The sequence below is a fragment of the Pleurodeles waltl genome, chromosome 3_1 (genome assembly GCF_031143425.1).
Source record: "Pleurodeles waltl isolate 20211129_DDA chromosome 3_1, aPleWal1.hap1.20221129, whole genome shotgun sequence".
In the NCBI taxonomy this organism is placed as follows: Eukaryota; Metazoa; Chordata; class Amphibia; order Caudata; family Salamandridae; genus Pleurodeles; species Pleurodeles waltl.
In genome coordinates this window covers 166,446,963-166,462,689 of record NC_090440.1, presented here as the reverse complement: position 1 = coordinate 166,462,689, position 15,727 = coordinate 166,446,963, and the positions used below count along the sequence as shown (strand labels likewise).

General features: G+C 43.3%; 1 protein-coding gene across 4 annotated transcripts in view; it reads right to left on the bottom strand.

Moving 5' to 3' along the window:
- The window catches only part of MYO1E (myosin IE), a 451,378-nt gene that overhangs the window by 313,926 nt on the left and 121,725 nt on the right, over window positions 1-15,727 (bottom strand). For all 4 annotated transcript variants that reach the window (XM_069222075.1, XM_069222077.1, XM_069222074.1 and 1 more), the window contains exon 2: window positions 5,408-5,551. In XM_069222075.1, the coding sequence (XP_069078176.1) occupies window positions 5,408-5,551 (144 nt within the window). The remainder of the gene's footprint in view (window positions 1-5,407; window positions 5,552-15,727) is intronic.

Here is a 15,727-nt window from a genome sequence, read left to right as displayed (position 1 = left end):
TCTTGATCGTGACCTAGATCGTCGCTGGGAACGTGACCTGCTGCGAGACGCTGTAACAGAGCGCCCAGGCCTCGTGGTCGGTTGGCGAGAAGCAGAACGAGCCCGTCCTGCCCGCGCTGTCGGTGATGGTGTTCTCGGGAGAGAGGCAGTAGGAGAGTACATCCGTGAATACTGCGAATCCGGGGAGGCCGCTGGTCTGTTAAGGCTCTCCAACCATCTTGGTGACAAATTGATGGGTGAAACATGCCCCGATGATGCCGCTCTCGAACGAGATGAACCACTCCTTATGGAGACCACTGGAGATGGAGCGGCCTTATCTGCTGGCGGAAGTCGATGTTCTACTTCCTGCAAGACAGGTAAAACCTGTGTCGACGTCGACAGCTGTAATGACGTCGAAGGGAGCGCCGCCGGTTGTTCCTGCCTCGACGTTGAGTGCCTCGACGTTGAGTGTCTTGACGTCGAACGGCGATCTCTGGACCTCGACCTGCTCGCCGTCGTGTGCATTGACGTGGAGCGGTGGGCGGCCGACGGCGGATGTCGCTCTCGCCGCTGTGGCGATTTCGACGTCGCGTCTCTTGACGTCGAGGGGTGTGAGGCCTTCGGCGGCGAATGGGCGCGCCGGTGATGGCTCGACGTCGATCGGCGGGCTGCCATCGACGGAGATATGCCCCTGCGATGGCCATGTTCTCTCGACGTCGTATCCTTCGACGTCGGGCGGGTCGCCGTCGACCTATGGCGGTGAGATGGTGGCAGCGACGATGTCGACGGGGAATAAACAGGTACTTTCCTACCTGCTGACGTCGACCTAGCCATTCTCTCCTGAGAGTGGCTTGTTGGCTGCCTGGGAAGCGAAGAGGATGATGTTTTCTGCCTCTCGTGAAGCCCATGAAGCCTGATCTTTTCTCTGTCCTTCAGAGTCCTCTTTGACATGTTCTTGCAGTGTTTGCAAGTGTCAGGGCCGTGACTCTGAGGCAGGCACACAATACAAAGAGTGTGTGGATCTGACTGGGCCTTCTTCTTCCCACAGGAAGGGCATTTCACAAAAAGGGAAAGCATTTTTCTGTCAGGAAAAAACTGCCAAACTCGGACAATGATGTTAGATGTCGAGTAAAATAGGAAAAAACGCTGTTTTAAAGTATTTTTCTGAGAAAAACTGAGAGCTCAATGCTCCAGGATTCTCTCAGAAGAAGCCGGAAAAATTAACTAACTGTGAACCAACTGTCACCTCTCCTTCACCCCTGAGGCATGGTGGGATACTGGAGGTGCCCAGGGTCTTAAAGGCACGGTGCCAAAGTTTTTATGGTTCTCCTGTGTTAACCTGCATGCAGCCTATTGGCTAAGAATGCTCCATTGTTTTTCAATGTAATTTTTTTCTCTTTTTCTCTAGTGATTACTACTGCTTATTTCCCTAAGCCCAGTTTTGGGGCTTGGGTAGATATTTATTCTCTATTGTAATTTTATAAAGATTAAAAAAAAAAAAATTCATGGAAATAAAGCATTTTAGCCTGTTTATGATTATAGCCTGCATTGCTGTTTTACACATGTATATATGAGTTTAGTATGAAAAATATGTCTACTAAAAATGCTATATATATATTTTTCGTGCATATTTCATACTTTATATGTGTGTATTTTATATATGCTGCGGGGTCCCCGCACAAGGGCGGGAATATTCAATGTTTATGACTTTGATGAGGATCCCCTGGAAGAGAACAGACATTATCCCTAGTGTGAGGCATTTACTGCATTCTGATAAGGTATGGGCAGTCACCAGCATCTGTTCCAAGGTTCTGGTTGATGGGGAACCTCTGAATGAATCAGTATACATTCTCACACCAGAGGCAGAAAGGCCCATTGTTGTCAGAGCTTCCAATGGAAATAAGAATGTAAGTTAGTTCCATTTAGAATAAATGCATGTGAATTATCGTATGCATTGCATTGTATTTTTAAAAGCTGGCAATAACCCTGCCCTCCTGGACCTGCATTTGACATCTGTGGTTTAGAAATCCCCTTCCTTGTCCCAGTTTCTTGTATCTTTACATGTATTTGGAGCACGTCCACAAACTGCGCATGCCTAATCTATAACTCCCTTACGGTCATTACAAAACCAACACACTTTTCAATAGTGCAGTATAAAATGGAGCCCAGACTCGTGAAGAAAATCAAAGGCATTTCCCGAAAGACTCCAGGAGACGTTTAGCATTGTTCAACGGCATCCAGACTCTGTTGGGCAAAGGGGCAATTTTTCTCATCCCTGCAAACCGGAGTCTACCAGATTGTATTCAATTCTAGTCTTGGTTTCCAAACCAGACAGCAGTTTTCACCCGATTCTAGACCCAAAAACCCTGAACGCATTCGTGACAGTGGAACACTTCAGGATAGTGACTCTTCAATCCCCGATACCTCTCATAACCCAGGGATATTTTCTCATGACAGAGACCTTCAGGATGCATATGTTCATGTTCCAGTGAATGTGGTGTGTCAACAATTCCTCGGGTTGACTGTAAGGGGGATCTCACTTGCAGTTTTGTGCTCTCCTATTTGGCCTGGTGACGTTCCCATGTGTCTTCACAAAGGTATTGGCACCTGGGACGGCTTTTTTTTGCAGCTTCAAGGTTTACTGTTTTTCCGTATCTTGATGGCTGGTTGCTTTGTGCTCCTCTGTTTCTAAGACAGAAGAGACGGGGACAACAGTGAATACCTTGCTTCAGCAACTTGGTTCCTTGATCAACCTACAGGAGTCTCAACGGGTGCCATTGCAAAACAACCAATTCACTGGAGACCAGTTCAACACAACAGTGGGTGCAGTCTTCCTACTGGACGACAGGTGGAATGCCATTGTGTCGATGATCCACAGTCTCGTCGAGCAATCACAGTCAATAGCCAGGACTTGCCTCAGGGTTCAGGGCCTTCAGCAGCATCAACATTACAAGCAACGGATTTCAGTCTCACCTGTGTTGTTCAAGATCTTGCATGGTGGATGGAAGTCAAGTGTCTCCAGATAGGAATTCCATTCCAGTTCCCATCCCCGGTGATATCAGCAACAGATGCCAGTCTATGGGTTTGGGGGTCAGGTCTGGAGGGTCAGGAAGAGAATGCCCGTAGGTGACCCTCAAAATAACATTCGTCCAACCGGAGAGAATTGTGTGCCATTCTAAAAGCTCTTCTGTTCTTTTAGGTTCAACTGTTGAACAAACATGCCCTAGTCAGAATGAACAATCAAGTGGCAAGATCCTACCTGAGCAGGTAAGAGGGGATGAGGGTGGCTTCTTGTTCAGAGACAGTATCCATTCAGGCATGGGCGGTGGATGCCATGGCAATCACAAAATAACAAACCACGCCAAAAAAAACTGCATGTCTTTTTTAAGTTGCAGTAAATTTTGTTTTCGATTTTGCCAAAAGAAATTAGTAATGTCTAACTGTATGTCTGCAGCACTTGTGTTAAAGTGTTCCTCTACGAACCTATTTCCTCCCCGCAAACAGGAGAGCAGGTGTTTTTGGATGTTTTTGCTGAAATAATGAAGAGGCGCTGGGACAGGGAAGTATCTACTATCAGGATAATTAGAATGGTTGCTTACTAGTTAAATTAATGCTAAAGCGGCTGCTCCATGCGTCTGACGCAGTATCTGAGGGCATAACAAAGGTAACGACTATATTTGTCAATTACAAAACAATAAGCGAAGGGCCCTAACCCAGCAGAACATTACTAAAGAGGAAACCAGTGGGTCAGGACAATACATTTGTGAACACTTTCACACATCTTCAGACTTTTTTACCCAGCCAGTGTCTTTATCGGACAGGTAAACTCTTTGGGAATTTTATCAACAGGTCAGCAAGAGCATAGTATTCCCGTTTTATCCAGGATACACCTTCTAGGGTTTATAATTAAGGAACAATGGTCCTACTTTGCTTACAGTCATTGGCATAGGTGCTTGTGTAGATATACAAGGTAAAGCCTACTTTTTGGGAAATCTTGCAAAGATAGTGGTGCTGTAAGAACATCACGAAGTGGTAGTCTAGCCTATTAAGTGTTACCTCCACCAGCCAGGGGTAGAAATGTTATTAGTGCAGCAGGTGCAGTGGTGCCGGGGCCCACTGCACTTCAATTATCGGTGTCTTTAATGCCCATCCAGGCGGGAAAGAGAGATTGATTTCCCTTGCATGTATTGGGACCCCGGGCACTACTGCTGTGGCACCAGCTGCAAATAAACCTTTTCCCACTAAATAGTTTCTTCTATTTTCATGGGTGGAATTACTTTATCATAGAACAAACTACTAATTGATAGAAAGAAAATAAGTATATGAACAAAACAGAAGGAGTCAGGTCTTGTGCCACCTCAGTCAAGTAGAACCACTTTCCGTAGGCGAGAGGGCAGCTTTAACTCCTGTGGTGAGAGGATAACAGATAATCCAGTGAAAGATGGATCCGAGGAGGAGGGCCATGCGGTGGCTTCTGAAAGTTCAGCGTTCCTCACCAAGGGACAGGGCCTGTGTGCCCCAGCACTGCAGTATTATCCTGGTCACAACTTTAGTTGCCCAGAGCTGAAGAGGCGGGTTCTAGGAGGGCCTTTTTGTTTAAGGAGAGTGACAGCTGATGAGGAGATGATAGAACATGGATATTAACTCCTGCTATACTGTACTGGCGACCACAGCAGGCTCCCGGTGCTGCCAATCAAGGATGTGACACCCTACTGCCCACCAGAGAAGGTACCTATATGAAGGAGAGAGGTGATGAGTACATTAAGAATACACGTTTTAAAAAAAATCATCTTTATGAACCCACTTTTATTTGTTGGCGGTATTTATCCATATATATTTTGCAGCCTGTGGAAAAATAAAGTTGCACTTACTGTAATTCCACATTTACCTGATAAATGCATGCACACATATCAATATGGTTTTAGTGCGCTAAGCACTGTGGTAAAATAAAACAGAACACTCACTAGATAAAATCAGCATTGCAGTCCCATTACACAAGCTCATTTACGGTCATTTGTCATAGTTTAGCCCGAAAGACATGGATATTAACCAATCGTAGATGCTTTCCAGCCTTATTAGGTCTCATGGGTTAAATGCTATATTGAGCCCATGAACAGCATCAAGACTTATTTTCATCTGCTCGGTCCCACTCTGTAATCACCTGGAAGAGCTCAAATTGGTGGAATGAAATGTTACATAGACGGATTCTCTGTGACTAGGAAGCATTGGTTCACATATTTTAAGAACTGACAGATCAATGCGTAACCATAAGAGAAGTGAAGTATGGCTTTTCCGATAAACTCATTGAAAGAGAACAATTACATGCTAATAAAACTTCGATGTAAGTGTAAGAAACTCTGAGCATGTGTACATTACCATTCTTCTGCGAGCTCACTATCACCATGCACTGACAGCCAAGAAAGGATACAAAAATGTAATCATCCATGTAGCGTTTCTTCAAGTTTTCCACGATGGCATCTTCTGTGATTTTCGAAAGCAGGACCATGTCATCCACTCCACTATGCTTGACATTGTGGCTCTGCCAGTGGTACCTGTAGTGCCCTTTGCTGCCCTGTAGGTTGAGAAAACACGAAGTTGATAAATACTGCTGATATTTAGCACATTCCATGACAGCGCAGCACTTGGTCTTGCCAGTGCCTGCATTATGCACGTCTATGATTAGGGAAATTGGCACGATTGGCATACATTTATTTACACAAGCATACAAATCAGAGCATGCATCATTGAAGAGTTGGATAGAAATACATGCTGATTAGTCGGACAGAACAAATGATGCGCTTGTATATGCGCATTTTTCTGAAACATCTGTGAATCAGCCCAATTCTCTTTTTGAGAATACATTAGCTGTTTTTGACTCCAGGATTTCTGCTCTAAACTTTTGCAACCTTTTCGCAGAAAAAAAACGATTTCACCTGAAGCTCCTAGGCCGCTCTGCATCCTGCGTCACAATGAGGCCTTGGCTCCTTCACTAGAAACAGCCTGCAGGTCAATCCCTGCAGGAACAGGACCACCTCTTGCATGGCCTCATCCCTCGACTTTGACGTCTGACCGTTTCATCATAGCATCTGGACTTAAAACCATGCCGCCTTTTGGTGCTTGGTCTGTTATGTTCTGTAGGTAGTGGTGGATGGTGCAATTTTAAAGTGGTAGGGCAGAAACAACTGATAGCGCTCCTAAAGGAGGCTTCCCAAAGTAGCTCTGCCCCAGGAATGTTTTTAGGTCGAGCCTAGGCAGCGCATGCCCTGTCTCTATGAGACATGCTGTATTCACTCTGTGCGGCTGAACCCTGCCCATTGCCTTTTTATTCATTTTTTCGATTGTCTTTTAAAAAGGCTTGCTTTCTATTGGGTAATATCTCCTCTTTGTCCCTCCTCGTGCTAATTTGTTTCCTCCCAGGAAGCAGTGCCTAACTACTTGTGTTGTTCCACTTTAGTGCTTTTCAGATTGTGTCGCAGACTATTTTTTTCTTTCTTTCATGCTTGTGTTTGTCGCACCAGCATAAAGGCATCCAGCCGCTACTGTACACCCTCATTCCATGTAAACAGCTGTGTTGCCTTCCTTTTTTTCGTTTTTTGTAAGTTTGAAGGATTTGAAAAGTGCTTTACTGGCATCTAAGATGCAGTGTCATTATGCCTCCAGCTCTTGTCGCTGATCAACTTTCACCCGCCATCTTGTACGGCAGCAAACAATCAGGGCTGTGGCAAAGAGAAGCAGAGGAAGATGGCGTTTCTGATTGTGCCCCACAATGCAGTAGGGGTTAGGATTGCCTGCCCTCCTGCTGCCATAGCCACTTAAGTGGGATCGGAGTTGTGCTGTAAGCCGGGAGCATGTCTGTGCCGTGTTGCGTGGGGCAGGTATGAAGAGATCATGCTGCTGTGCTGAGCAGGCACTGTTAGCATTGCCTTCACATATGGCAGCCCCTCCTTTCTCCTCGTTGATGGATGGGGATCGCAGCCTCACTTGTTGTCGGCGCTTTACTTTCAGCAGTTCTTCATATAAGAACTAGCTGGTGATGTGGTGGATACCTTTTCTCTCGCCTTTTCTTTATCTTCCCTTCCCGTGGACCTAGGTTCTTTGCTCCACCCTCCTCTTCCTTGGTGGGCCTCTGTCCCTCCTATCTTGTGATTCTTCATGCCCTCTTCCATTGTCCCTTTTACTCCCATTCATTAATCCTGCCTGTCCTCACCACTCTTCTTCTGCCCTTCCTCTCTCCCCTATGCCTCTGTCCAATGGGCTGTGCTGGCAACCGTCTGGCCCTGCTAGGGGTGTCCCTCTACCCCCTGCCACAGCCTGGACAATTCTGAGAGACACATTTCCTAGTTCTTGTGTGCAGGAGAGGTGAGCGGCAGGTGGGCAGGCAGAGCGAGGGACGAGGCAGGACAGTTGTCAACGTTCAGGCAGAGTCCGACCTAGGGTCCTAGGGACAGTCTCTGCAGAGGTAAGCGACCGCCTCCTTGGAAGGATCACTCCGGCGAGAGGTACTGCAGTCTGTACGTGTGGTGCAGACTTATATTTTCTCAGACATTTTTTGGTGCTATTTACGATTACCCATCCCGTTGACTAACACCTGCCCTCCCATTCTTCAACCCCCACCCTCCTGTTGTCTCCACCCGTTTTCCCTCCCCCACCCCCATCCAACTGGCTAAGCCAATAACTTGCCTATTGGCGAGACCTATTGGCTTTGCCAATCCTTGTTTAAAACTAAAAAGCAGTGTGGTGCATTTGACAACACATTTGTTGACGACGTTGCACATCAAAACCAATTCTGAAGGGATACTCATTAAATATTTCAATAGTTCTGAGTTTACCCATTTAAGCATTATGTATCTGCAATAATTCAATGCATTGTGACCAAAAATACAACATGGTAGTTGGTAGTCCAGTAAAAACACAGGCTCAAGAGTGTTCTTTATCGTCCTGGGTCCAGGTATGCAGAATACATTTGTAGAGTACTTCATACCAGTTTCGCCATTTCTAAGTGCTATGCATAACAGATGTTCGTGAAATCAAATTAAATTGCACTCAATGTCTACTGACCTCAGGCAGACGAAAATTTGATATGTCCCCACAAGGGATCCATTTGATGACCTTCAGATTTCAGCGTGTGTGTGTGTGTGAGAATTTATTTCCCCTGCTAGTGCAACTGATTTTGATGAAAAGTACTCCCAATCACCGATTGTTTGTAGGAAGGCAGAGTAGACCCTATCTGGCATTCTGTACTCTAGCAAACATTGAACAACAGTCCATGAAATAGCAGAATATACTTCACTCCGCCCCCACTACATTAAAACATTGTTGAAAATGAAGGGTTGTCAAACCTTAAAACAGACAATCAGGCTCTGATACACTTCACTTTTTAAAAAAATATGTCAAAATGTCAATAAGACGTGTAGTTCAGTCGTGTAGTTCAGCCGGGCAAAGCCCCAAAGCTCCAATACCCCAGTCACCACTGTCTGAAAGTGTAGCAAGAATATATTGTTTTACTGGACTTTCCCCACACCATGTCATCAAAGTCTTATTACAGCAACTGCTGTCCTCAGAAAATTGTTTCATAATTAGAACAGGCTTATATGATATGATCTTGTGCAAGTATTAGCCCTTACAAAATAAATTCCCAGCACCTGCACAAGTTTTGTTACTTGTATCTTACATTGAAATTCCTTCTAGGAAACAATTAACCAAGGACATGGTTAGCAAAAATAACTGAATTTGTGGCTGATGATCTATATACACAATTATAATCATAAAACACAGTTTAAGAATACCTAACCTTATCAAGGTCTTCAAAAAAGAATGAACTCTAGTTTTTTAGAACTTTAAAGTTCACCAACACCCTTCCTCTCTAGATAATATATAGAGTGCAATTTAACAAGCAACACAATTATAGGATTCCCTGTTACAGACCTTGTTAGAGGAGCTAATTAATTTACACCACTAATTGAAAAAGAGCAGTGTGCTAATCACTTGCTAATACATTTTCAAAGCATCTAAAATCCAATTATAGACAATGATCCAGCATTAACGTTCTCCGTGAAATTAACACATTCCTGAAACCAAGCAGTATTAGTATGTCAGCACAGTATTGTTAGAAATGCATAATACTAAGAGTGACATATAACAATCAGAAAACAGCGAACTGGAGTTTAAATAACTAGGCCTAATCAAACAGAAAAATGAATTAATAGTGAATAAAAATGAATGTTAATCATACTCCCGAAGGAAACCAACCTACAAAGTGCACTACGTACTGACTGATACAGTTGCTATTACAAATCCAAATCAGTGCTTCTCAAACCTTTTAGAACACAACACAATTTATAGAATACCAAACTTTCCCAGCTCACCTACATTTAATGGACAAGAGGCGGAGTGTTTTTTTTAAATGAAATAACAGCAAATGTTTGTAAACTTCACAATCTTGAACACACCCTTTGATATCAGACTGTGGCCGTGATATCAAACTGGCCATAAAAGGGGAAAATGGTGAACTGCACTGGAATCTAGAGCTGGAACACTTTTCAGAATGGGGTAGTGCCCTATGGCATCCATTCACTAAAATCACAAGGCTTATGAAAAATCCTGTTGTTGATACAAGTGATTTTCAGTACACTTTAGAAAGAAACCAGATCTGCAGCAGAGTATGGGGTAAGGTATTGAATCCTTTTGTGTGATAAAACTATATATATATATATATATTCCAGATTACATTACACAAGGTCAGATTAATTTTATTACAAGCACAACAGATTAAATGATTGTCAAAGTATGTTGAAAATGCTGGGAATTGAACACAGTTCCCCAGATACATAGTCAGCAGCTCTGCCGATTAGGCCACACCTACATTTCTCAATTTATGTGTGAAAGTGATGCACAAGTGATATTATGGTTGTGTATGTTCTTGTATAGTCAACACATTCTTTATTCAAATGGCTTTGTGAAGTACAAAAAAACAGCAGCAACGAATAGTAGGTTTACTCAGAGTCTGGTTTGGGAATACTTGCAAGGGTTTCTTTTAAAACTGGACTTGGTGACATTGGGATACAGAGGCAAGGGGACATGTTTCAGCACCTTTGCGCTGGTGTACAAACAGGGCCACTCATTTTAAATATTTTAAATATTACCTTCATACAGACCAGGACTTTCAGTACCCACTGAAAATCAGCTTGCAACCCACTACTGGGTCCCGATCCATAGTTTAAGAAAAGCTAATACAGACCAATAAAACAAGTTGCAACAGTGAGCCCTACTCCTGACACAGAGTTTGCAGTCCCCTTTCTATGCCTGGTATAAAAACATTAGTAAAATACAAAGGATAGCGGGAGAATGAAGGTGTCTGACTGATGGAAAAGAACAGCCCTACATTTTGGAGAACCCATTCCTCTCTCTATGCTAATGAAAAATATAAACCACTGTCAAGCAGGCATTATAATTTTAGTAGAGTTGCACTGAGTAAAACAAGGCATTGGGTGTTAGCTAAGAGCAAGAACTATAACCAGTATAAAGGAAACTGCACATCCCTCTGTCAAAACTATCAATCTGTGTCTGCACCCCCTGTTAGAAGCAGTAAACGTTTTAAGTCCCTCCTGAAGCCATTATAGAAAGGATAAAATAAAAAAAATCTTATAAAAATGGTTTGGGCTGGGCCAAAGATCCTTGTCTTTAGGAAGGACTCTGACAAGAAGGTGTATGGCCCAGAACATCACAGGTAAGTAAACCGGCTGCAAAAAAGTCTGCGGCTGGTAAGGTGGTGAAGGTCATAGATGCATCTGTCATATTTGGAGAAAAAGACCAACACCCTGGTAAATGCAAGAGGTAACAAAAACATGCAGTCCAGTATGTAACAGAAATTAACATTAAAAAAAAACGGCCACGCATTTCACCAAAAACTAAAACGTACAAACCACAGGGCCATACTGAAGCTAAATATACCCATACAAATCAGTACTGCAAAAGACACGGCACATCATAACAAACAGAACATAAGGATCAAAGCAGTAACAAAGCAAGGCACAAGTAACAGGGCACAGGGACCTGGAACGCTCGCCTTTGTGTCTACTCTTATGTTTGGAGTCGGTTTGTCACTTGCAGGGCATTCACAGAGAACTGCGAGAGGACTGGAAATGTAGAATAGTCAATGATTTCCGGGGGTGCTCCTCCCAGTGAGCAGACAGTATTGATTTTCAACACTGTGGAAAATCTGCGTCAATAAATCATGTGGACATTCGCATCTTCACATGTATCACTGGTATTATGTTTTTCCACCGATGGGGAAAACCCCTGTGAAGAAACTCCTTCACCCACCAACCCATCAGATGTGAGCACCTTCCCTGTCACAAGGCGTTTACTCGGTTTATCATGGTCGTAATTTTAAGTGCATTTCCAGGTGGTGAATTACCTGAAAATATTTGTGTATAATGCCTCTTTCCACCTATAGCCTTAACTTTATAACATAGTATGCTAACATTGTTTTTACAGAACCTACTATGTAACTATGATAAGGACAATTTTATCTATACAATTCTACAAAATCCTGATTCTGAGTTAGGTGGAGGAATATTCTCCCATTATGATTTTTTAGCATCTAAGTTCCAATTAGGTGCACATAAGCGTTTGTAAATCAGATCCACAAAAAGTCAAACAAAAAACTAAGAAAGATTTCACTCACATACATCTTTCTCAGGCTCCTCATAGAATACCCCGATTTTAATGTATCTGAGCCCCTAAAAAGCATGTATAGTCAGCATGATTTCAGGTCCTATAGTCCCTCACACATCTTAGCACCCACTTTGCATAATCGTCCTAACAAATTTGGTCTTTTTGGTGAAAGGGAGCCTTGATTGACTGGATAAGGTTTTGCGGCAGCGCATATGCACCTGAAATAGGTCAGTCAGGCAGCTAACCAAGCTGTCATTAACAACAGATTAATACAGTCAATGCCAATAGTGTCATTAGCATATGTAAATAGCCTCCAGTGCTACCACTGCACTCCGGCTTGAGTCTTTAAGGAAAGTCTGATAAGTAACTGTGAATTGTCGGTGAAACTGTCTCCACTCATCAGCCTGTGAGCTCTCTGTGAGGGCATCTGGTGGCTGTACATGTAACTGCAGTCTGTGGACATCAGCACGCCTTCTAAATATGGTGCCATCTGGGAAAGATGCTCATAGTGATGTCCCAGTGATGTCACCAGGAATGTCATGGATGATGTCATTTGTGATATAATCTGCAATGTTATGTGCTTGCATTCAATCAATCAATCAGAGTATTTGTAAAGCGCACTACTCACCTGTGAGGGTTTCAAGGTGCTGAGGGGAGATTGGGGGGGAGTTGGGGGTGGGGGTTGGGCTGCTACTGCTCGAACAGCCATGTCTTGAGATGTCCCCTGAAGGTAAGTAGGTCCTGTGTCTGACGCAGGTGGGTGGGAGGAGTGTTCCCCACGTCTTGGTGGCGAGGTTGGAGAACGATCTGCCACCGGTGGTCGTTCTGTGGATGTGTGGGACAGTGGCGAGGGCAGGGTCGGCGGAGTGAAGCTGTCGGGTCAGGGTGTAGAAGGAGAGTCGTCTGTTGAGGTATTCTAGTCCGGTGTTGTGCAGTGCCTTGTAAGCGTGGGTGAGGAGTTTGAACGTGATTCTCTTGTTGACGGGGAGCCAGTGTAGGTCTCTCAGGTGGGCTGTTATGTGGCAGTGGCGGGGGATGTCCAGGATGAGGCGCGTGGAGGCGTTCTGTATTCGTTGCAGTCTTTTCTGGAGCTTGGATGTGGTTCCTGCATAGAGGGCATTGCCGCAGTCCAATTTGCTGCTTACGAGGGCTTGGATGACCGTCCTTCTGGTTTCAGTGGGGATCCATTTGTAGATCTTCTGAAGCACGCAGAGGGTGTTAAAGCAGGGACATTTCAGTGGTTCTTAGGTTTTGGATCAGAACCATGACAGTCCACTTAATGAGGTTTAATTAATTTTTTTCAGGGAGTTTTAATGCGTCATAGAACACCAGTTAATATACAAGTTTACCAGAAAATCTTAAAGTCCCTATATTTGGGAATAATGAGAGAGAAAGAGAGAACCCAGGGGAAAGAAAACAAGGGAAAGATAAAGTGCACAAGAGTGAGAAAGAGAAAAAGCGATGGAGAGAGATCGAGGGAGAGGCAGAGAAAGAAGGAATGTAGGAGAGAATGAAATGAAAGAGAAAGAGGTGGAAGCAAGGTAGGGAAAACAATGGAGAGAAAGAAACAGAAAGGACAGAGAGCTAGAGAGAAAGAGAGACCATTAGGGATTCCTCATATGTAAATCCGTTTGGCAGCCCTTCTAAATACAATTTATTTAAAAAATCACTACTGAGTAGAAAAAATAAGAAGAGATTCAGAATAATTACTTTGTGTTATCGTCCTAAAGTGTCTTTGAGGATTGTTGTGGGAAAATAAGAAACCACAAGGACAAAAGCCCATTGCTCTGTGAATGGCAGCAGCAGGCCGAGATGGCTCTAGTGTATCAAAGTACATATTAAGTCAGCCGCTAAGTACTTTTTATTTTTAACTTTAGGTTTCCCACTATCTCAATTCCATAATTCACAAGAATCATTTCTTTTCACTTAAATATATAAAATAAGTCACAGGTATGACATAATTCCTGTAAATAATGGGTCTTGAGACGACTACTGTTTGTGGACTAGCAAAACCCAGGCATGTAATTAACATACACATAATGCATAGTTGGACATCGTTAACAACCTTCCAGACACAAACAGATCACATCATCACATATTATGGCCAATTGAAGAAGCATCCCTATGTGTTATCACTTTGTCACATGCCATCTGATGTCGAGCTGCAGCAGGCAATTTCCCTACTGGTAAACTCTACAGAAGAGAACACTCCAGTAGGAGTGTGCTGTTTAGGAATATCACGCAGCACATTGTTAGAGCACTGGCCATGCACCAGTCCTGTGCGTAAATTGTGCTGAAGCCTCAGTCACAAAGCGGAGAACACAAAGGATGCCAGTGCTAGGGGACTGACAAAACCTTGCATTGAAAGAGGTCATCCACCAGAGCTAGGTCTTCATCTATGGATCTCCCAGTGCTTTCTCGACCAGACTCTATTTATTAGCTCGGGTCTATGACTCTGGAGGCGGCCTTTAACAAGCGTTATAAGCCTCGGCAACGGGCTATAATGCTAGATTATGAACACATTGAGAAACATGGAGGTACCGATAGATGATGCTTTATTGTGGCAATTACATAAGACAGCATTGACCTAATCAGCATACCCTAGTAATGCTGTGGTTGGCTTAATTTAGAGGGTGTAGTACATTTGATTTTAGTACAGATACCCTATGCTTTCAGGGTGATTTCTGTATAATCCTATTATGGGTACATTCGTTTTCACCCTGAAGGTAGACAACTCTGTAGACCCCAGTAAGATAAACCTCACAATGCCAACTGGTTCAATGATCGAAACTTAATCCTATGGTATAAAAAAATACATCGGATATCTACAAATCCATTCTTCTAAATAAAACCAGAAAAAATAAGAAGCAATTTAAAATCCGAAAATCATCAAAAGTGTCCTAAAATAATGCAGGGAAATCTGAAGCACGTGTTGTTCTAAAGAATCACAGATGTCCAATGCTTGACGTACAGCGACATACAGCAGAAAATATCCAGATTTTAATCCATTTCTTTTCAAGCCTTTATTTCACTGGATTGACCTTTGGTGGCCCAAACCAAATTTCCCTATGCCATCCAAGATTAATTACAACAGCAATAAGAGAGACAGTACAAAGCCACCCTTAAGGATCTCATTTCGACTCTTAAACTGGGCTGTTTCCGCTCAGTGACTTCTAGCAAAGCAGGGACATATGTTACGTCTCAGTATCATTATGACCTACTACTCCTAGAGAAGCGCTAAGCAGGTGGAACTTTTTTTTTTACTCTTGGGACAGCTGGCTAAACTTTGATTTGTGTACAAACATCTCTTTGCTTGGGGCTGAATAGGAGACACGTACTATTTCAAACCGTCCTTTAATTTAATTTTATAACATATTTTAGGACAGTGCTGGAGGGACACACATGACTCTACAACACTCCTCAGTCACAATAAAAATAATTTTCAAGGATGAGTAAAGATTTAAAACCCAACCTCGTGTTCGATTGTGTAAGATTAAACCTCAAATATACATTAACTCAATGAGAAAATATACCCCAAATATTAAGTACATGCATAAGTAAAACAAAATGTATTTTTTTTCAACAGAATGAATTGCTACAGATCTTTAAACCAACACGCGGAAAAGGCACCTTCCACCTCTACCCATCAATATCCACAAGGATGAAACTATGTTCACAAAACACATGCACATGTAATACGCTGCAGCTGAACTCACTACCTCCCTCACTGCTGTTCATTCTTAGTATCCATCTACTCTTGCACAGGCCTAGCCACAGCTAGCTGGTGAAGGCCCTCCTATTCGGCCTTTGTGAGGACAAAGAAGTACACCCACTGATTCTTAGCCAAAGGCCATGCAAGCCTCTTCACAAAGTAAATCTATAATGCTAACAATGCCCAAGGAAGTGTCACCAAATCATTCAAGCACTAAGTCCAAGTTTAGCACCTAGACAGTGTACACTCTAGTTATATGTGTCAAGGAGGTGCTTGGTAGGAGTAGAAAGGGGCTGTTGCTGGCCTGTGTTTAATTTTGCTTCAGGCTTCACGTGCATTCAAGCCAGGTTCTTGATTTGT